At 42.2% G+C, this 23,404-nt stretch overlaps 1 protein-coding gene across 1 annotated transcript in view; it reads left to right on the forward strand.

Annotated features, from left to right (window-relative positions):
- Positions 1-21,581, forward strand: part of pds5b (PDS5 cohesin associated factor B) — a 36,065-nt gene extending 14,484 nt beyond the window's left edge. The window contains exons 12-34 of the mRNA XM_063205846.1: positions 2,017-2,168; positions 2,761-2,874; positions 3,155-3,236; positions 3,914-3,962; positions 4,374-4,513; positions 4,898-5,013; positions 6,000-6,105; positions 6,464-6,624; positions 10,599-10,722; positions 11,440-11,598; positions 12,324-12,392; positions 12,796-12,932; positions 13,832-13,955; positions 14,465-14,669; positions 15,021-15,135; positions 16,213-16,345; positions 16,897-17,016; positions 17,326-17,388; positions 18,032-18,174; positions 18,397-18,957; positions 19,209-19,307; positions 19,845-19,971; positions 20,410-21,581. Of these exons, the coding sequence (XP_063061916.1) occupies positions 2,017-2,168; positions 2,761-2,874; positions 3,155-3,236; positions 3,914-3,962; positions 4,374-4,513; positions 4,898-5,013; positions 6,000-6,105; positions 6,464-6,624; positions 10,599-10,722; positions 11,440-11,598; positions 12,324-12,392; positions 12,796-12,932; positions 13,832-13,955; positions 14,465-14,669; positions 15,021-15,135; positions 16,213-16,345; positions 16,897-17,016; positions 17,326-17,388; positions 18,032-18,174; positions 18,397-18,957; positions 19,209-19,307; positions 19,845-19,971; positions 20,410-20,445 (3,135 nt within the window). The 3' untranslated portion in view covers positions 20,446-21,581. The remainder of the gene's footprint in view (positions 1-2,016; positions 2,169-2,760; positions 2,875-3,154; positions 3,237-3,913; positions 3,963-4,373; positions 4,514-4,897; positions 5,014-5,999; positions 6,106-6,463; positions 6,625-10,598; positions 10,723-11,439; positions 11,599-12,323; positions 12,393-12,795; positions 12,933-13,831; positions 13,956-14,464; positions 14,670-15,020; positions 15,136-16,212; positions 16,346-16,896; positions 17,017-17,325; positions 17,389-18,031; positions 18,175-18,396; positions 18,958-19,208; positions 19,308-19,844; positions 19,972-20,409) is intronic.
- Positions 21,582-23,404: the final 1,823 nt, after the last annotated feature.

Consider the following 23,404-nt stretch of genomic DNA (forward strand, 5'->3'; position numbering starts at 1 on the left):
TCGATCTGTGAATGTTGGCTACTGTGGTCTGAAGGCCATGCTCCATTTTTTTCGTTTTTGTCTGATGTTGCTTCATGCTCCACCTGCATGACCTCCACATGCACGATGCTATCTCTACTAATATCTAATATTGAAGGCTGTCACCTTTTAAAACAGACCCCACCTTCTCTAGGTCCCCTGGATATAACTTAATTGTATTCCAAACGTATTTTCTGATATTCCTTTACAAAATATGTCATATTTCACGTGAAGCTGCATAACATTCAAATTACATCAGGGGCCGGAGAAAACTGCTTCATGGGCCGCAAACGGCTCTCGAGACATACAGTGCCCTCCATAATTATTGGCACCCCTGGTTGAGATGTGTTAAAAGCCTTAAAATAAATTCAGTGTTTATTGCAGAAGAATACTGTCACACTGAAAATTGTAGGAAAATGTAGCCTTCAACTCAAATGAATTGTAAGAAAATAAAAAAATCCCTGACTAAAAAATAATTATTTTTCATTAAATCACCTGTTCCACAATTATTGGCACCCTTAACAATTCCCAGGAAATAAATATAATTGAAGCATTTCTGTCATTTCTAAAGTAGTTTACAAAGTTTACCAGAGTATGTAGGAACATTTAATTAGTAATTCATCACTTCCTGTTTCCCTGGGGTATAAATATGACGTGACACCGAGGCCATTTCTCTTATCCACTCTTAAACATGGGAAAGACAAAGGAACACAGCATACAAGTGAGGCAGATGTGCGTCGACCTTCACAGGTCAGGCAGAGGCTACAAGAAGATTGCCACTCAACTGCAGCTGCCCATATCCACTGTGAGAGGAATAATTAAGAAGTTCAAAACAACTGGAACAGTGGTAAACAAGCCTGGACGAGGACCCAAGTTTATTTTGCCACCACGCACAGTGAGGAGGATGGTAAGAGAAATCAAAAGATCTCCAAAGCTCACTGTTACAGAATTACAACAAATGGTAGCATCCTGGGGTCACAAAGTCTCCAAATCAACCATCAGGCGCTGTCTACACGCCAACAAGCTGTTTGGGAGGCATGCACGGAGAAAACCTTTCCTCACTCACAATCATAAACGCAAGCGTCTGGAGTTCGCGAAGCGGTATTGGGGCTTCAACTGGGACCGTGTGCTTTGGTCAGATGAGACCAAGATTGAGCTTTTTGGCAACAAACACTCTAAGTGGGTCTGGCGTACCACGAAAGATGCGCATGCTGAAAAGCACCTCATACCCACTGTGAAGTATGGGGGTGGGTCAGTGATGCTGTGGGGCTGTTTCGCTTCCAAAGGCCCTGGGAACCTTGTTAGGGTGCATGGCATCATGAATGCTTTGAAATACCAGGACATTTTAAATAAAAATCTATTGCCTTCTGCCCGAAAGCTGAAGCTGGGTCGTCACTGGGTCTTTCAGCAAGACAATGACCCTAAACATATGGCCAAATCTACACAGAAATGGTTCACCAGACACAAAATCAAGCTCCTCCCATGGCCATCTCAGTCCCCTGACCTCAACCCCATTGAGAACCTGTGGGTTGAGCTGAAGAGGAGAGTACAGAGGAGAGGACCCAGGTCTCTGGATGATTTAGAGAGATTCTGCAAAGAGGAATGGCTGAAGATCCCTCTTTCTGTCTTTTCCCATCTTGTGAAACATTATAGGAGAAGATTAGGTGCTGTTTTGTTGGCAAAAGGGGGTTGTACAAAATATTAACACCAGGGGTGCTAATAATTGTGACACACATTATTTGATGTCAAATAATTATTTCTTTATGTGGGATTTTTCCCCACTGAATAAATGCACTTGTATTGAAGGTTGGATTTTTCTCTTTTTTTCCATTAAGGTCCCATATTATTTAGAAAAAAAATAAAATAATTGGAAGCTAAAAAACACATCTCAACCAGGGGTGCCAATAATTATGGAGGGCACTGTAGGTTCTCCACCCCTGCACTACAGGGTCGGGGGTGTATTTACATTTCTCATTTGTTGTGTTGTGTGTCTCGTAGTGGAGGGTCCGTAAGGAGGCCATGATGGGCTTGGCCCAGATCTACAAGAAGTATTCGCTGCAGGGAGAGGGGGGCAAGGAGGCGTCCAAGCAGATCTCCTGGATCAAGGACAAGCTGCTGCACATCTACTACCAGAACAGCATTGACGACCGGTCAGTAACCACGGCCACACACGGATGCCCAATATATACAATTTCACAATGTCATAGTTTCTTTTCTTTTTTTTTTTTGTTAGTGTTGGTTTTGTTGTTGTTGTTGTTGTTTTAGTATGCACTCATTTAGTAGAGTGAGTAGAGAAAATGTATTGTTCCCGAAGGAAGTTACTGTGCTCAGCTGCATACACAAAATGTAATACAAATTGCACACAGACACACACACATACTCCCCACCCCTTACGGTGCCAATTGTCCGGGATTCATAGGAGTGTGCACACATGCACACACAGAAACACGGTAATAATAGTCATCGTAACACATCCTAATTTCCTAACAGGAAGACTCTGTAGGTCTACTTATTCATCACTATTAATAAGTATTATTAATTATTAATCAGCAGCTAAATGTCTTTTGAGTAACCATGGTAATGTCACTTCCAGGATGCTGGTGTAGGTCTACTTATTCATCAGTAATATTATATTTTATTAATTTTATTATTATTATTATTATTATTATTATTATTATTAATTATTAATTATTAATCAGAATCTAAATGTCTTTTGAGTAACCATGGCAATGTCACTTCCAGGTTGCTGGTGGAGCGCATCTTTGCACAGTACATGGTTCCGCACAACCTGGAGACCACAGAGAGGATGAAGTGTCTCTACTACTTATATGCCACGTTAGACCAGAATGCAGTAAAGTAAGTACACACACACACACTCACACTCACTCTTTTTCCTGCCAATCTGATCTTTTTTTAAATGTAGTTTTCTAGTAATGCACTTCTACTCAGAGTAGTCTGAACTGTCTCAAAAATGACCCCACTTGGTCATACTAGTTGCCAAAACAGTCGCTTGAGTTATTATTATTATTATTATTATTATTATTATTATTATTATTATTATTATTATTTTAAATAATATTTTTATTAAATTTTTTTTTTAATTATTATTCAAATGTTGACCTCTTTGTCCCTCAAGAGCACTGAATGAGATGTGGAAATGTCAGAACATGCTGAGGCACCATGTGAAGGATCTCCTGGACCTCGTCAAGCAGCCAAAGGTAAGACCAGACATTATATGCATCGGTGTAGGGCTGCACAATATAACGAAAATGAATCGAAGAGGGGATGTCTGTGCTTCAGCCTTGGTGGTGCTCACCGTCGAGGACAGCAGTATCAAGACAAGCTGGGCTACTTCACAGTGACTAGACCCAGGGATGACTGGAGCACTCAGCAACTTTTTTATTATTTTGGTGCACAATGACAGACGTTTCGGCTGCACAGAGCCTTCTTCAGTGTCACCACACAGGCTCTGTGCAGCCGAAACGTCTGTCATGTCAGTCCCTGCAATATTAAAATAAAAAGAAAACAACAAGAAAGAAGACAAATTGAGAGCAATCCATTTCTTACTACTAGATTACTTCAGAGACGCACCTTCAAGACGGAAGAGCGCGGTGTGTGGAAGATAACCCTGCACAATATAACGAAAATGTATCGAAATCGCGATATCAAGAGTGGCTATATGCATATCGCGAAAATCCATACCTGCAAACGTGTCACCTTTCGGCGAAATTCGCCGTTTTGATTTACCGAAATAGGTCACTTGCGTGAGTCGTGTACATCCGAAGCAGCATAGTTGCAATACCTACTCTGGCCACCGTACTCCACAGTGCACCTTTAAAAAGTGTCTGCCAAATGTAATGTAAAGTATGTAACTGAGGCTTTATGTGTGTTTCAGTCGGACTCCTACAACAAGGCGGTGTTCTCCAAGGTTATGGTCATAACAAGTAAGTTTTTTTTTTTCAGTTCATCTTGTCCCTAGTTTAAAGTGACATTCCACTTTTTCTGGAAATGTGCTCACATTCATGTGTCATACTGAGAAATACTGCAAATATGTGAAAATCAAAAAGGGGTGGACTGCTCCTTTTAGTATAATGATAATAATGTTCCTTTTAGTATAGTTCCTTTTAGCAATATGAGCGATTCCAGCCGCGGAACTAATTGACTTAGTATTGAGTCGCGCAATAAAAACGATTTTGGGGGACTTAAGGGAATATTATGAATATGCAGATTAGCTATGATGTGGCTCGGCGACAGTCTCCACAGCCAATGGGAATGTTGGTATGCTTGTATTCTGCTTATCTGTAATCTGTTAAGGTGAAGCCTGCTCCAACCTTTATGAACTTTAATTTTTCCAGGAAATCTTCCGGATCCGGGAAAAGCGCAGGATTTTGTGAAGAAGTTGGCCCAGGTCCTGGAGGAGGACGAGAAGATCCGGAAACAGCTGGAGACCCTCGTCAGTCCGGCGTGCTCCTGCAAGCAGGCAGAGGGCTGCGTGGTACGAACACAGACACGCACACACACACACACACACACGAAAGTCTTAGCGTTCTCCTTGGTGTCCGTCCAGTGTGCTCCTGCAAATTGGCAGAGGGCTGCGTGGTCTGCACACGCACACTCACACTCAGTGTCTTGGCTTTCTGCTTGGTGTCAGTCCGCGTGGTACGAGCTTCACGTTCATCAATGAAATGCACCCTGTTAATACCATTTTCTGTGGATAACACATCAGATGAAGACTTGGAAGATTAATAATGTTGTAAGATACACTTAATTTAAATATGCAAATCGGCAAAATGTTTAAGTTTTTCCTTTTTTGTAATTTGCAGACAACCAACACAATGTCTGCATTAGTGTGTGGTTTTTGTGCTCTGCCCTCCCACAGAGAGACATCACTAAGAAGCTAGGAAGCCCAAAACAGCCAAGCAACCCATTCCTTGAAATGGTGAAGTTCCTTTTGGAGAGGATCGCCCCTGTTCATATTGATACAGAATCTATCAGGTAAACCCCTCTCATTATTCAGTAGAGTGCTTCCCTGTGTTGCTTTCAGCCTGCATTCATAAAGGAAGGCATGAAGGATGAACCATATCCAACAGGATGAAATGTGGACGCAAGAGGAAGCTGTCTGAAAGGGATGTTTGGGTGACCGGCAGTGTGTATTGACCCTGTGGAGCTCTCGATGGACCATTCTGGTGGAAACAGGAGAGTAGATGTGCACATTTAATCCTACCGTGACTTGGACAGCTGTGTTTTTTGTTTTGTTTTTTGGATGCAGTCCGGGTTAGTACCCAAACATCACTTTCAGAGTGTTCAGACAGCTTCCTCTTGCATCCACAGTACACTAGTTAATCCTGGTGGATGTGGTTCATCCTTCTTGGTGCTATGCTTACATTACCTTGGATACCGTGGCTCTTGATACATCACAAAGACTTCCTCGGTCTTTCTCGGTCAAAGATGCAACAGTTACATAGTGCATCAAGAATTTCTCCTTTTTGGACACTGAGACTCTGAAAATTTTGAGCAAAATTGTGCTCTTACCCTCCTAATTGAACCTTCACACTTCACTTTGCGGGTGAAATGTGCAATTAATGAAGATTGGTTCACTTGAGCCATGAAATTTCCCACACTAAAATGACCGGTGTCTCAATTATTTAGTCCAACCCCTGTATGTGTACAAATAGTTCTTAGTTTCATGTAGTGCGTGCCTTGGTCGGAGGTCGCCTCTCTTTGGCACCCCTTCCATTCAGACAGACTCCACAACTACTGTACTGTGCAGTTTGTTTTTCCTGGATGTCATATTTTCCAGATCTGCTGAGATTGAAATGATGTATTTGTTTCGGACATTTGTATTTGTTATGTTGGTATGGATTTGTTCTGGATTTGACTACAGGAAGAGCGGTGCTCCTCTAGAGAGGAAGCTGATGTGTTGTCAATAAACAATCAATCAATCAATCTGCTGAGATTAATGTGGTCCTCTTGTGTTGCAGCGCCCTCATCAAGCAGGTGAACAAGTCCATAGAGGGGACAGCGGATGACGATGAGGAGGGGGTGCCCACGGAGCAGGCCATACGCGCAGGCCTCGAGCTGCTCAAGGTACAGTACATGCAGGCACATTCACTTTCATATATTACATGTATATAAGTTGGGTTTTTTTTAGGTTTTTTTTTTTAGATAGATTTATTTTCATTTCATGAAATAGTTAAATTGTATTTTATTATTGACAGTATTTTATTTTAATCTACCCTGGATAGGCTACTGTATGTTTTGTATGTTTGGGGTTTTTTTTTTTATTATTTTTTTAGACCTGTCTTTGTAATCGTGTGCCCAAGTGTTTATTGTATGCCTCCGAAACAAGGCAGGGCAATATAGGTTTTCATTCATTCATTCATTCATTCATTCATTCATTCATTCATTCATTCAACCCGGTACTATGTTTTCTGCTGTCCCTCAGGTGTTGTCCTTCACCCACCCGGTGTCCTTCCACTCGGCCGAGACCTTCGAGTCGCTGCTGGGCTGCCTGAAGATGGATGACGAGAAGGTGGCGGAGGCGGCACTCCAGATCTTCAAGAACACGGGCGGCAAGCTGGAGGAGAGCTTCCCTCACATCAAATCGTGAGTTATTATGATAACAGTGGAAATCATGGTCATGGAATGTCATAGGGCTGGGCGATATGGAAAGAAAAAAAACTATATCACGATATGGATTACTTTATATCACGATAACGATATACAGGGTTCGTACGGTCATGAAAAACCTGGAAAAGTTATGGAATTTGAAAATTCAAATTTCCAGGCCTGGAAAAGTTATGGAAAACGTATTTTTGGTCAAAAGTTTTGGAAAAGTCATGGAAATCCATCCAGTGTTTCATCAATTATCTTTATGAAGTTGATGCCACGCCGTAATAAAATGTAAATGTCCGAGTTCTCGTGGAAATGTTGTCTAGTGCGAGCTGCGTCTGCCTAACCATGTGTTGCCAAATTGAGTGGGTTTCAAATAACGCATGTTGTAATGGCTCCAGGCGGGTTTCAAGCGTTTTTGGCGCTAGAAATCAGTCACACCTGGCAACCCACCTCGTAACGCACGAGCTAGATGTAGTGTGTGAGTGGTGGTGAGAGGTGATCATAGCTCTAATCCTAGAAAAGAAATGGGGTTCTGTACGATATTACAGCATGTCGCGAAGTGTTACTTCAACAATGCGCGGCTTAACTTTCTGAAAAGATGATCAACAATGGCTGGAGAGTTTTGACAGTTTTGATGTGTCCGTCCGATATGGGCGAAGCAGCGGCACTTGTTAGCCACCTGAAGGGCAAGATACAGCAGGCGGTTACCTCCTCAGCTACTAACAGGTTAGCAGTTATACGCGTTGTAAAATATTTAGCGGTTCCACTGAAACGTAGCTAATGCCAAAAGGAATACATCCTAAGACCTGTTTGGTCTTGGTTTAATTTGCCAGATAGGGCACCAAGCGAACCTTTATGCTTTCGGTAAGCCCTGAGATTTTGATAGTTCTAGCCTATTGATAAGCAATGCACTTGCTGCCTGCGAGTGAACTTGTCCAGTGTGCTGAAAGATTACATGAAATCCGTACAGTAGTCTATGTGCAGCTGACCGCGAGCCAAACGACTACCAATGTCGGCATGACGCGCCTGTTTTGAAATACGGTATAAACGGCAGCGTGACTAGAGTTTGAAAAAGTCATCTGTGGCTTTGTTTTCAAATGAAACAAACCCTAGCATCTCCTTGAGTGGGCGTCAGACTAGAACTATGCCACGAACAGTGCAGTCTCTCTCTCTTTTTTTTTTTTTGCTCCAGCAACGACCACAACAAATGACAACATTATCATTCTTACAGGAGCTTTGGACTGTTGTGCTTAGGCAGGTGTAGTAGGCAGGCCTATGATTTCTTACTTTGGCAGGATGAGCATTTATCCATCTCCATAGAGAGCATGTTGATACAAATGTGTATGATGATTTCACGACCTAATTTGCTATACGCTGCCCTAGGCCTATTCATTTTCATTTCTGACTGTACATTAGACAAGTGAATTATATAACATTGGTGAATAATAGCAGAATTAATGTAATACAACATGAAGTATAATGGTTGCTTATATCTTGTAGTAAAAGATAACGTATAGTAGGGGTGGGCGGTATGGACGGTATACTATCGTAAAAGGTATTTTTTCCACCAAGGTATGGATTTTGGCCATACCGTTCTACCGTGATATAGCGCATTGCATCCTGCAGATGGCAGTATAGACAACGTTTTGAACATCCACCTGACTGACTGCCTCAAGTTGTAGCAATGTGGTTGTAGAGAAACAGCACAATCATTTCCTTTGAATAAGCTTCAAGTGTAAAATGTATGGTTAGTGTAGTGAACTATTGTTTGAAATGGTATGTGATGGCAACACATTTCGATTCTGGACTCCACAATTTACTGGGCACGAAATGCAAGCTAACTAGCTAACAGCCCAAGTCATTCATGTCTATGCTGGTGTCTGACAAAATAAATGTGCTTAATGTGCTAACATTGGTTGCCTTACATTTAACACATTGCGCCAGCAGTAACAGCTGTATGTTACTGTTTCCAGTTGAGATAATATCATTCATGATATCTGACTGGGTGTTAGTAACTAAAATGACTGTTCACTGTTTAAAATGTGGCATTAGCGATTTTGCTAACGTTAGCACGCTAACCGCTGGTGCAGTGAAAGCTGCCATTGCCATTCAAATGCATTAGTTCTGCAATGCATTGCTAACTGCCTCATGTGAAAGTTCGTTTTTCTTAACTTTAACAATGACAGCTTAAACCATTATGCTTGGCATAATCACAGATACAAGCACACATTTCAAAATTACCATAAACAACTCCAGAAATAGAAAAAAGGTGCAATGAACGATGTAGTTGATACAATCCACGTTCAGTTCAGTGTTCAGTTTGACACCCCTCCCTTTTCCCCCTCTCTACCGTAGTTTAACCCCTTCGACACTTGGTGAAATTGACAGTGTTCTATTGGGTAGCATTGCATTGCATTGTAAAATGCATTTTACATAGGCTAGTTTTTGCTTGTTTTTAAAAAATGTAATGGCAAGAATTCACACATATATGAAAGGACATTGTGTCATTTCCAAAAATCAAATGCAAAGGTTAAAAAAAAAAGTTTTTTTTTTTTTGTCATTTTGCAACGCTTCAATTTTAAACAAATGTACAATACCGTGATATATACCGTGATATATACCGTGACTAAAATTATACCGAGGTATACATTTTTGGCCATATCGCCCACCCCTAACGTATAGTATGAATATTTGTATTGTTTACATATTTGTAATATAGGCTATGTAATATATAATATAATATGCCATAGTCTATAGTATAAATATATACAGTAATTACATATTTATAATATAGGCTATGTAATATAGCCTGTAATATAATACGCCCCCACCCCCCGCGCGCGATTGGTCATTGGTTTTTCGGTCCTGGAAATTCAGAAAAAGGTTTTGGAAAAGTCATGGAAAAAAATTGGTGAAAAAGTGTATGAACCCTGGATATATATCACGATATAGCACAATTACATACGTTTTCAGATATTCTCTTTATTTTTTCATGTCACACATCAACCTTTCTTTAAAATAGATCTTTTTATTGTTATTTTTACAGTTACATGAACTTATAGTGTGTATTGTGACAACATGAAATGTAATTAAATGATAGTAATTGTATCAGTTGTATACAATTGAATATCATGATATAGGAGAAGGGTCACGATATACACTTTTATGTCACGATAACGATATATATCGTCATATTGCCCAGGCCTAGAATGTCATGGAATTTGGCTTTTTTGCCTGTACAGTCCAAAATATGTAGTGTAATACATGGGATCTCAATTTTTGTTTTCCCCTGGCTGCTCGACCCTGGCTACGTACAACTCAACCTCTAATTGTTGGAAATCACTGTCGGTCAAAAAATTATCTCAGTCACGTGGTTGGATGCCAGTGTCCTGCCCCTCCTCACAACACTGTGTTTATAAACAAACAAAAAACCCATGTATATCACAGTGGACAATGTGTGCTGGTTTACTTGCATTTTAGAATGCAAAAATAGTCAAGGATGTTGGCGGAAAATGGCCATTTTTAAAGACTGGCCATCACAAATTGACCCCTTTAAAAAAAAAAAAAATCTGATCACTGTTGGGTATTTCCTTTCACCTGAGGTCATGGAAATTTGTATTTATTAGTTGATAACCACTAAAAAGGTACCAATCACAGAGGAGTACCATATCTAAACAAGCTAGAGATGTGTATGTGCAGTATTAGAAAATTCCTACCCAGGTACCGGTATGTGATATTTTGGATACTTGGCTGCTGTCTGAAAAAGCTCATCAAAAGTCCTGGGAAATGATTGCTTTCACCGAATTTAAACCCAGGCAGTGCCATTCCCTTCACTTTGCGCTTTTCACAAACAATGCTCAGGCCAGATGTCAAGACCAACTGCTTGCTGTAGCCTCTAATAATGTTCTGTGGTCCTCTATGGGGGAGCGCGCACTTGACACATATGTTCATCTTCTGCCCCCTAGAGTCCTGCTACCGGTACTGCAGCAGAAAGCCAAGAAAGGCCCTCCTCGTCAAGCTAAATATGCCATCCATTGTATCCACGCCATGTTCACCAACAGGGACACACACTTCGCTCAGATTTTTGAGGTGAGTTATTAATTTGTTTTTCTTGTTTTATTTGAATGCTGAAGTGGTGAATGGTCACTGCTCATCTGTTTAGAAGGTGCAGGATTCAGTAGCAATATCTGAACAAAAAAGGAGGCAATCCACACACTTCAAGTCTTTCTTTCTTGAAGACTTGAAGTGTGCGGATTGTCTCCTTTTTTGTACAGTCATTGGAATGCTGGCATGAAGATCTTTTAGCGAGTCCTCTTTTGTAAGTCGCTTTTGATTAAAAAAAAGTGTCTGCTAAATCTAGTGTAGTGCATGAACATGTTGAATATGAACATGGGTATTAATATGTGGAACGGTCTCCCAGAGGCAGCAAGACTAAGCACATCTCTTGCAGCCTTCAAGAAACAACTAAAGACATTCCTCTTTCGAGAGAATCTACTAGACTAATACTTGAACTGGCCTTGCCCCAGGGCAGACTCCTGACATGATGTTTAGTTTAATTTAGTTTGTGTGTGTGTGTTTGTGCGTGTGTGTGTGTACTCGTTAATTACAAATTTTTAAAAAAAGCAAACAAAAAAACTAACCCCTCTTTGCAATTGCTCTTGTTGTTCTGTATATCTCCTGTGCACTTTCTATTTGCTTGTGATGTTGGCTTGATTATGTCCTCTTTTGATAGTCGCTTTGGTTATAAAGCGTCTGCCAAATGCAATGTAATGTAATATGTTACAATGAATGTTCAATGTCTTGCAGCCTCTACATAAAAGTGTGGACTCGGACAACTTTGAGCAGCTCATCACTCCTCTCACTACGCTGGGTCACCTGGCCATGCTCGCTCCCGAGCAGTTTGCGGGACCACTAAAGTCCCTGGTCGCCAATTTCATTGTGAAGGATTTGCTGATGAATGACAGGGTAAGTCCATTTCTCCAATCCGTTCATTCATTCACCTTTCTTCAACCAGTGAAAGTGCAGGTGCAGTGCAGGCCGATTCCGGCCCAGGTCCTTTGCCGTCCCTTCCCCGTCTCTCTTGCTGTCACTCCTTAACTATCCTATCAGTCAAAAGACTGAAAAAAAGAAAGTGCAGGTGCTCTTTGAGTACGGTCTGTAGATCTGCTCTGAAATGGAGTGGACATGTTTTTTTGTATTGGTGGATGCAGCTTTATTGGGACAGTGATGTGAAGAGTGGGAGAGGAAATGAGTGGGAGAGAGAGGCGGGTGGGGTTCGGGAAATGTGAAAGTGAAAGCCAGATTGAGAAACTCCAACTCCCATTGTCATTGTGACCCAGCACTCCACAGCACACAAGAGTTCACTGCACACAACTAAATTGCATTTATGACTCACCCGTGCAAGGGGGCAGCCCCCAATGGCGTTCCAAGGGAGCAGTGCGGCAGGGCGGTACCATGCTCGGCGTACCCCAGTCATGGAGGAGGATGGGGGAGAGCACTGGTTAATTACTCCCCCCACCAACCTGACGGGTCGGGAGTTAAACCGGCAACCTTTGGGTTACAAGTGCTAACAGTGCAGTGCTTAACCATTTGAGGCATGGCTGTGCTGTAGACATGTTTTGTTTTCTTCGTAATGGAATAGTGGACTCACTGTCAGGTGGCTCAATTATAGTTGACAATGTTTTCGACAGATTCCTGGCAAGAAGACGACCAAACTCTGGGTGCCGGACGATGAGGTTTCACCCGAGACACTGGGAAAGGTGTGGGCTGCACCACCACCAGAACACGCATGCGCGTACACACACTAACACACACACACACACACACACACACACACGTGGCTAGTTCGTCCCTACCTACCTCCCCCCCCCCCCCCCCCTACACACACCCACATGAAAACACACACATAGTCATACACAATCATATGCATACGCTCTCTCTCACTCCCTCTCCCTCTCTCTCTCTCTAACACACACCTACTTGCACACACACGCACACAGATGTTTTCTGTAGCTTTAATGTATATTTACTAGCTTGTTACAACACATTTAGTATCGATGCATCAATCCCACAAATCACTGGAATCATCGAATCACTGGCCTTAGAAATCGATATTGAATCGAATTTTATTTACACCCCTAATGTTTCTCTTGTGTTGTGTAGATTCAGGGCATCAAGCTGATGGTGCGCTGGCTCCTGGGCGTCAAGAACAACCAGAGCAAGTCTGGTACCTCCACCCTCAGGATGCTGACCGCCATCCTCAGCAGCGACGGAGACCTCACCGAACAGGGCAAGATCGGGTAAGGTGCAAAGGTTTAAAACCATGGGCCTAAACCAGTCTCCCAGTCCCACTTTGTCTCCCCAAAAATGTTTAGGGACCACCTCTTAGCTGAATTGACAGTTGACAGGCGTTAATTTGACACTAATTTCAATGCAGATCACTTACTTTTTTATTCAGAGATTACAAGACTGTCTTATTGTAATGAAAATATGACTTCAGTTAGGTTTAGCTTTGTAAAAATGTTACAAATGTAGTCTACTTCTAACTTGTCTTGAAAAAGTCCTCGTGGACCACCTGAGCTCTGACGCGGACCACCAGTCGTCCCCGGACCACACTTTGAGAATCACTGGCCTATTCTAAGAAGCTGGTTCAGTAGTAAACCAGGCTTAGTTAACCTACAGGAGGTGGTAAACATGCAAACAGTTGTACCAGCAGCAGGCATCATTTAGTTAAGAAAATGAGAACCCAGGGCTCTCCTATTAGATGATTTACCTCTACTACAAGGTTAACTTAACCTGGTTTACTACTGAACCAGGGGTGAGTTTCTCAAAAGGGAAGTTGTTAGCATGTTAGCAACTTCGGTAGTTGCCAATGGGAAAATGCATTGAAAGCAACGAAGTAGCTAATGTAGTAAGCAACTTTGGTTTTGAGAAATTCACCCCAGCTTTGTATTATACCCCACATGAAGGGAAATCTTTACTCTACACTGCCCTCCAAAGGCGAAGTGCAGTAACTACGCCAACATTGTAACATTCAAGCTTTACTTGTGATTGCTGGATCATGACACGTGTGTCATGAAACTATTGACCTATGCAAAACTAGTCTGTATTAAATTACTGTGTGTTTGTGTGTGTGTGTTTGTGTGTGCGCTCTTGTGTGTGTGTGTGTGGTATGAATGGACGTGTTCCTCTTCCACAGGAAGCCTGACATGTCCCGTATGCGTCTGGCTGCCGGCTGTGCCCTGCTGCGGTTGGCTCAGGAGCCCTGCTACCACGAGATCATCACCCTGGAGCAGTACCAGCAGTGTGCACTGGTCATCAACGTAAGGCCCCCTTACTCATGCCACTCATGCACCATTTTTATGAAGTGTTACTGGCCTCATTTACATCAGACATTTAATTCAGAATTAACTCCATTTAATTCTGAATAAAACTTAATTCCGTGTTGAAAACCCCATGTAAGCACTAAAGTCGACAGAACTATTACATTTGGAATTATTCATTCGGCATTAAAAACATCATGCAAACGTGAAAATGCTACTGAAAAGGAATTAAGAGATTCTAATGCCAGTATGGAGCGTTTTCTTGAAGTGTTACTGAAAATAAAGTATGTAGTTGGCTCTGGAGCTGTGCTACCACAAAATCAATCAAAACTTACTGTACTTACTGAACACTCAGAAGAAAATGATGTGATGAATCATGTGTAATACTTGAAAATACTGCAATTATGCGGAAATTTGCACCAAAAAAAGTTAGACTGTTCCTTCAAGTACTTGGAAGTTATTTTTAAGTTAGTTTTTTATTTATTTGCACCTCTTCGCCCCCTTTTCAGGATGAATGCTACCAGGTACGGCAAGCGTTTGCCCAGAAGCTCCACAAGGGTTTGTGCCGGCTGCGGCTGCCTCTGGAGTACCTGGCGGTGTTCGCCCTGTGTGCCAAAGACCCGGTGAAGGAGAGGCGGGCCCATGCGCGGCAGTGCCTCGTCAAAAACATCAACCTGCGCCGGGAATACCTGAAGCAGCACGCAGCTGTCAGTGGTGAGTAGTAGGCTAGGGGGAGTAGGGTATGGAAATGGAACCTTGCAGTGATTGCATCACGGTTTTCAGTATTTGTGTTTAAGAAATTGTATTTATTTATTTTACAAATATGTGTATGTCTGGCAGTGCGATTGAATTTGGGGGGGTGTTATCTGTTCATTTTATTATTATTATTATTATTTATTTATTTTATTTTTTGTGAAGAGTTTAGACAGGACTTCATGTACATGTCTAAACATCACACACAGCTGATCCACTATTTCTGAGTTGATCCAGCTTATATGTAAAATGATGTGATTATGATTATATGATATGATTATATGATAAGATTGTGAACTCCTCTCTCCACAGAGAAGTTGGTCTCTCTCCTGCCGGAGTACGTGGTCCCCTATGCCATCCACCTGCTGGTCCATGACCCAGACTATGTCAAGGTCCAGGACATTGAGCAGCTCAAGGATATTAAAGAGTGAGTATTGATTCATTGATTGATTTGATTTGATTGGTTGATTTGATTGATTGATTGACTGATTGATTGATTTAGGGGTTGAGGAGAGAAGGGACTGTTTGCTTTCACACAATATAGCCATTCCTTCAATTGCTTAGTAACAGAGTTCACTTGTAGGATAAAGAAATTTTCTTCTATTTCTTGTGAATTTCATGTAAATATTTACTATTAGAGGCGGAAAAATGCTTTGCGTGCTTGAAATGGCCCATTACGACATATGTACTGCATTCAGTCTCTTGAGACTTGAGGCATTGGGGGGGGGGTTTTTTTTTTTTTTTTTAGTATGTTAGATCTGAATTAACACATTCTAATGGTCCTTGATGGTCCTGGCTTTTAAATGTAACTGATTTGTTTTTATGTGCTTCAGAGACTTGAGATATTTAGCTTTTAATAGGCAGATGGCACCTTTTCCCAAAAAGGGCTTAGCCTAAAGGGCAGATTGTAGTTCAGCAACGGCGACCTTTGGTTCTGGTCGCTAACCACTGTTGATGTTATGGATCTGCGCACGAGGTCGCATGTTGTTAGCCACATTTGGCTACATAGCTACAGGGCTACAGTACAGTAGAGAGACTGCAGGCATTTTGCCGCGAGTGCTAAACTGATGTATTGTTTGTTTGTTACTTACTAATTCAGTCATTGTAGCTTCATTTATTTACGCACACTAGATTGGAAGCGTTCGTATTTCACAGTATATTGACAGTTTAGGTCTCGTAAACTACCAGAGAACTGTGCTGCCACGAGAACACGGAAGTAGCGAGATGACCAATCACAGCGCAGCCGTCTGACGTGTAGTCAGGATTTTCTTGAGGCGCGCGAGGACGGTTGCAGAGCCTCTGCGCGGGGGCGTGGTCGCGCACAAACCGTTGCACAGGCTCTGCAACCGTCAGCGCCAATAAGTATAAATTGGCCTTTAGGCACCAGCAATAAATGCCTGCTGAATGCCTAAGATGGGTTAACCTGCAAGTCGTGCTTTAAGCTGCATCTCCCCCAGTGTTTCATTCTGCCTCCTCTCTTCGCATCCCATTCCCTTCACAACAGGTCTCTCTGGTTTGTCTTGGAGATTCTCATGGCGAAAAATGAAAATAACAGCCACGCGTTCATCAGGAAAATGGTGGAGAACATCAAGCAGACGAAAGATGGCCAAGCCCCAGACGATGCCAAAATGAACGAGGTCAGTTGGCTGTGCAATAATGACTCGGCCACTCAAAAGTGACCCACTGAGAACATTACAACTTACTCTGGTGTTGGCATTTCTCTTGGTATTCCTGCACTATATTCTTCTTACTTCCACCTTCCCTAGTTAATTACATAATACGTGTTAATTAAAAAAAAAAAGTAAAAAAATGTTGGCTGGATCTCACTCTTCTGTACAGTTTAACCCATTTGATTGGTAATCAAACCTCTGTGTGTGTGTGTGTGTGGGGGGGGGGTGTATGTGAAATACGTTTAGCTCACTCACTGCCATTGACTGCTATAGACGGCAATTACGGTTTTTACAGCAAGGCCTTGTGGATCATCTCTACAACTTTATGTATAAATGTCACAGGAACTCATCTCTTAGGTGGCAGATGTGTCATTCTGGATGGTCAGCGGAGTCATGATTTGGTTCTACTTCAAAACTCATGGGGAGTGTGGGCCTCTTGTTGTGAAAATAGCTGGCAGAAAATGAGTTGATTGTAAACGAGCGATTGATAACCGAAATGTTCTACTATTGTCCCTCAGAAACTCTATACGGTGTGTGACGTCGCCATGAATATTGTAATCTCTAAGAGCACCACGTACAGCCTGGAGTCGCCCAAAGACCCGGTCCTCCCAACACGCTACTTCACGCAGCCCGACAAGGTAACATGATTTTGCTCTTATATTTGAGAAGGTAGGCCTGCACACTGTGGAATAAGCTCCAAAAACTAAAGTTAATAAAATTAAAACGGCAACGTTTCGAAAAGTTGCCTTTTAAATTTCATAAACTTCATTTTTTGAGCTTATTCCGCAGTGTACAAACCTACCTTCTTCAACTGTCTGGCACTTTTGTCTAGCACCTGCAACAAGTGACTTTGAATGTGCGCACCCTACCCAAAACGACCTTTGTTGTTATATGCCATGTTTCATGCCATTCACAAAGTGTTTCTCTCTTTGGTTGTTTTTTTTCAGAACTTCAGTAACACAAAGAATTATCTCCCGGCTGAAATGAAGAATTTCTTCACCCCTGGAAAGGTAAGCTTGTTTTGTAAGCTTGTTTGTTCTGTTTAAATCGAATCGTTAATTTTGTTAATTGTTGTTGTCAATAGAATAGATCAGTGATTCTCAACGTGGGCTCTATAGTCCCCCAGGGGCCATTGATGAGTCCTAGGGGAGGGGCGTTGAGAAGGATACATCTGAGTGGGGGTCGGGGTAGGGATGGGATATCGGTATCGATGTATCGGTATCGGGTTCAGATATCAACAGAATTCAGAAATCGGATCGGATCGGAATTTTCGGAATATTCCTGATACTGACATTGAGCCAGGTGTGATGTTAATTTGAAATCATAACACTTGCATATTCGTTTTCAGGATGGGATTGTTACTTTTTACTTGTTAATTGTTTTCCTGTTCTTATGACTTCCTTTTCTGACCAAATAGTCTACTTGGGCCTACCTCAAGTTGAAACAGATGCATACATGTGGTGTTGGTATAGGATCGGAGTAGTACTGGTATCGGTCTTATTAGTATTAGTCTATTTTTTTAAGGGTGGCGTTGGGATGCTTATGATGAGATTAAAACGGGGTGTTTGTTCAAAAAAAAAAAAAACGTTTGAGAACCACTGGAATAGATCATCATTTGTAGTAATTTGAGAATTTTGTTGTGTACTTCCACAGCCTAAAGCAGCCAATGTCTTGGGAGCTGTGAACAAACCTCTGTCGGCCACGGGGAAGCTTCAGACCAAACTCTCACGGATGGAGACGAACAGCAACGCCAGCAGCAACTCGAACCCCAGCTCCCCTGGACGTGGGAAAGGAAGGTGTGTTGTTTTTAGCAAAACAGGTTTTTCTTATTAAGTGAAGAAAAACTCTGAAGTGCTCAGGAATTGTTGAAAAATGTGATGTTTGAGGTGTTCTTTGGTGTGGTGGAAAAACAATGTCTCATCATAAAGGAAGTCGAACATAATTTATTCGAAGCTTTTGCTAACAGAATTCATCCGCTTAAATTCAATCTGTATCTTTATTTTATCGACCATTTCCAGACTTGACTCAGAAATGGATCACAGTGAAAACGAGGACATTACCCTGAAGAGTCTGACAACGGAGAGCGAGAAGCCTCGAGGGCGGAAGCGAGGGCTCAACACCACCCCAGACGACAAGTCTCCGGACTCTCAGAAGCCCAAGCGTGGCCGCAAGAAGGCCGCCACCACCCCCACAACCACGGCGATCAGCGACGAGGCCGAGGAGTCCTGGACCACGGGCGGGGACAGCAGCTTGGCCGACACCACCCTGGACGAGCCCACAGAGGACGAGCAGAACAGCCCGCCCAAGCGCGGACGCCGAGGACGGCCCCCCAAAGCTGCCGCCGCCACGCCCAAAGACGAGTCTCCCGCCAAGGGCCGACGGGGTCGCAAAAAAGCAGCACTGCCCGCCGAAGAGCTAGAGGAGGAGGAGGAGGAGGAACAGGAGCAGGAGGAAGAAGAAGAGGAGGAAGAGGAAGAGGAGGACGCTGGCAGTGAGAACATGGAGGTGAAGCCAAGAGGAGGAGGAGGAAGAGGAAGGGGAAGGGGAAGGGGAAGAGGTGGACGCCGTGCAGGAACAAGGTTAGTATTCAACAGTTTGTTCATCCTTTTTTTGGAAGGGTTCACCTAAAGGTGTCCTGTAACATGTCAAAAGAGTGACACGACCCATGTCAGGAACATTGACAAGTGATTGAAGTTTGTGTGTTGTGTTCTGTTATTGGAATGTTAAGTTGACATTGACACATTGGTTGTAGCTGAGAGTGTATACTTGAGCGTTGATCACCTGTAAATAACAGTCCTCTTTGCACATTTTTATTTTTGTCTGTCTCAAGAGCTGAAGCGTCAGACACGGCAGAAGAATCGGTAGAACCCACTCCACCCAAGAGAAGAGGGAGGCCGCCCAAAAACCCACAAGCTGCCAAGAAACCAGCGTATGTGCAAATTAAGTGATTTTTATTGTATATTGGAGTTAAATTAACCCTTTTTTTAAAGGGACACTGTGTGAGATTTTTAGTTGTTTATTTACAGAATTCATGCTGCCCATTCACTAATGTTACCTTTTTCATGAATACTTACCACCACCATCAAATTCAAAGTATTCATTAGGACTGGAAAAATTGCACTCATACATGATCCATTGTCCGCCATTTTGAATTTCCCAAAATAGCCATTTTTAGCTGCAAAAAGGACTGTACTTGGACCATACTAGAAAATATTTGTTTAATACTTGGTAAACCTTCATGTAAAGATCAGATTTGCCAATAGGGAGCCTAGTTTCAATGAGCAGCATAGTTGCAGTACCTTTTTTGACCATTTCCTGCACAGTGTCCCTTTAAGCGTTGTGGGGGCAGGGCTGGACCATCCTCCACATTGCACCTTTAGCTAAAATACCGCAGAGTGTTTGTGACATCCTAGGGAGAACTCAAAATGTTCTTAATTCTAATGGCACATATTACATGCTTTAACAGCGGAGGCCGCACCAGAGGAGCGTCGAGCCAAGAGAACGAATCAGACGAGGAGATGGAGACGTCTCAGGAGAACATGGAGGAGGAGACCGACGAGCAGGAAGAGTCCAGCCAACACAGTTCCCCTAGAGTAAGGCTTGCCTATTCATGTATTTTTAGATGCGTCCCACGCATCTCGCTTTGGTGTCCGTCGGTCCGTGACACGTTTATGAATTGTGATTCCCTCTTGTGTCCACAAGGCGGCAGAGTTGAGTTTGGGCAAAAAAGGTTGAGAACCACTGGCATAGACGGACGCATCTGTTGTCCGTCTGTCAGGCTTGTTTATATATTTTTTTGGTCTTTTACAACTTAACGACAGGACAGTGAATGAGTGACAAGCATCTCATAATTTCCTGTTAAGAACTATGGATGGTGTTATATAAAAAACTTAGTGGTATTTCATTTAATATTTAAAATGGCTCCGCTAATGAAGCAATATTTACCTAGCCCTAAATGGAAAGTTTTGCCGCCGACCTGAAGACACTGACATTAGCGCCCTTTGTTTGTTTGTCTGTCTGTTTGCTTTCAGGGCAGACGAAAAAACCCGCAGAGAGCGCGGAGATGAGGGACGCCGGAGAAGCTGCAGCGATGACGTGTGGATCTGAGAGGGAGAGCGGAGCGGAGAGGAGAGAGACAAACGTATTCTCGCATGGAGGGATGGATGGATAATAACTTGCGTGTTTTCCGTGAGCTTTGGACTTTGTTGGAGCCATGCATTTTGTTCAACCTATATTTCGCAGTCTTAAAAAAGGAAAGAAAAAAAAAGTCATGCTTTTTTGCCACATTTGGAAAAGATGCATCCCGCATACTCATCGTCCCAGCAGTGACTTTTGGTTTATTTTTTATTTTATAAAAAAACAAAAAAAAACAAATACCATGTATGCCAACCACATTGTTGAATTTTACCAGTTAAAAGATATGTAAATAGTCATTTCTTTTCGTCTCTTTCTACTTAAAGGTAAGAGGGGCAAATGTATAGCTTCTCCCACTTTTAAACTTATTGCACCCCACCCCCCCACTACCAGAGCAAATGGACTTTTAGCAGTACCGTATCTGTTCAGTGTGTTTATGTGTCATTGGGTGCGTTCCAATATGCGACCTTGCATCCTCCACTTGTGCTTGTGGCCTCGAACCAGGAAGTAATAAGTCGTGATGACATTAGTGACAACAGCATTATATGTCAATGTCTCGCAAAAGCTCAATTGTAAAGACATTTTCTCATTTGCAAACTGGATGGTGAATAGTCCCCCAAAAATTGTTGTGGCTAGGCTGACGGCGGGGAATCTTAATTGTTTTCTCCACGGAGGCAGGGCATCAGCAAAAAATGAGGCCACACGCGCAAGTGAAGGACGCAAGGTTGCATATTGGAATGTACCCATTCTGTACTGTGAAGCCATCTTGTTGCGTTACATCAATTCCCCCCCTCCTCCTTTTTAATCTTTCATTTGTGTACTCTTGTGTGCATATTATGCATGTGCAAGTGTGCCTCTACCTTTAAAAGAAAAGGAAAAAAAAGATAAAATCAAGTAACAGCACAGCGTTGATTTTATCAGTGTTTTGATTTGGTTTGAAGGTATCGTAAATGGAAACAGTTGTTTTAATATTGGCTGTGATTAAATAAAAATGCTGATAATTGATCATTTTTTTCCAGTCTCTTGAAATAATACAAAATGAACAAAAATAAATTGGTTGGTGAGTTCATTGCCTTATGTTTCTATGTAAAGCTTTTTAGTAAATGTCTCAGTGAGTTTTGTTGTTGTTGTGTGACCACAATAGTGAGTCCTCTCGTAAGGTTTTTAATAAAAAACAGATGGATGGATTAGTGTTACTTTCAGCATCTTGTTATGCATATATTAATGCTATTAATACCATAATTAATGGATCTTGAAATGTATTTTTCAAAGGGCAATCCTGCAAATAATTACCAGACCGCCTCAATTGTAAAATGTGGAAGAGAGGACCGTTACATCAGGGCCGTCAAAACCTAGCCTGATTATCGTCAACGTTCAAATCTCTTCGAGACTTGGTCTGACCAAGAGCATAACAATTAACATTTCCCAAATGGCATGGTTGACCCGCCTCCCTTGGTTTGCTTATGGTTGTTTGCTTAGCCACAAAGTGGGAGGAGTTCCCTTAATTTCGGGAACTCAGAAAGTACTTGCATTACTCTTGGCCTGACTAGTTGCATTGCTGAAAAGGTTGCGTCACAAGGAGGGCACAGCTTGGCTAGTGAAAACCTGTGACGCATGTTCATGTAATCATGATGTACCTGAAAAAACACGCCAGAGTCTATTGATATGGTAGAGGCGATTTATAGATGTGTTTTTGGTCTTTTTCAACTTTATTTGATAGGACGGTGCGAGAGAGACAGGGAGGGGTCGGTGAATGGACCCGAGCCGGGAATCTGACTCGGGTCAGCCGCATAGAATAGGCTATTGCAATAAAATCACCTTTTTCTCAACAAACAAAAAAAGGAAGAAATTCGGCTGACATCAAATCAATTGACATTTGGTACTTCCAACATAACATGTCAATGTTTAATACTTGGTTAGGACTGACTTTGTCATAATCACTGCCATGATTTGACATTCTCTGAAGTCAATGGCAGAGGCATTGCATGGGAGTTATGGAAGCCCAGATATCCTTGATGCTTTTGCCATCAGCTGTTTTTGTTTGTTTGATCTGATGACCCACACTTCATTCTTCAATAACTCCGTAGATGTCCATGGCATGTTTTGGTGTTAACTCACCGGTTTAATTCTAACTCACCACAAGTATGTTGGACCAAGGGGGAGAAAAGTTTTTTTTTTTAAATTCTGGTGACATAAGGTCGCTGATCAAAATGATCAAAAGCATGGACACAGAAATGTTTGTAATCCGTGTCACGGGACATCTACATAGTGGAGGTAAAAACATTATAACCTTGAGATGAGACAACATAATGTGTTTCTCACATGAAAATGAACCTTTTGAGGAGTCTCTGTTTCATTTCACACATTGCACTATGAGCTGACATCAAAATCAGTGTGACCACTCGAAAATGTTTACCGCGTGCATGAGCACCACGGCCAGCGATCTCGCCCAATACACCGCATAATTCAACTAATCTCCGTTTCTCCAGTGCAGTGGGCTGACATCAAAATCAGGGTGGCAATTCGAAAGTATTAGGAGTAAGGAACAATTTCGTTACATTTTTTCCTTAATTAGGGAAATCCATGTGGGAGTTTCTCTCCAAAAGACTTTAACTTGTCAGTTGATGCTGGTTGTCACATTTCTTTCAGGGTTGGTTGTCACTTTTCATTGCCTATGATGTTTCATCTATTGTAGTTCTAAAGAGTCTAAAAAGGAACCATTTCAATTTACTTGGTAATTTTAGACTCAAAGATGAGTTTTAGATCATTGAATGAATTTTTTTTTTTTTTAAAAAGCCATAACCCCGTACCCCCGGGCCACGACCTCGAGAATGTTTACCGCGTAGACATTTCTCGAGTTTGGCAGTGCTTCAGCACCACGGCCAGCGACCT

Source organism: Engraulis encrasicolus, chromosome 8, assembly GCF_034702125.1.
Source record: "Engraulis encrasicolus isolate BLACKSEA-1 chromosome 8, IST_EnEncr_1.0, whole genome shotgun sequence".
NCBI lineage: Eukaryota > Metazoa > Chordata > Actinopteri > Clupeiformes > Engraulidae > Engraulis > Engraulis encrasicolus.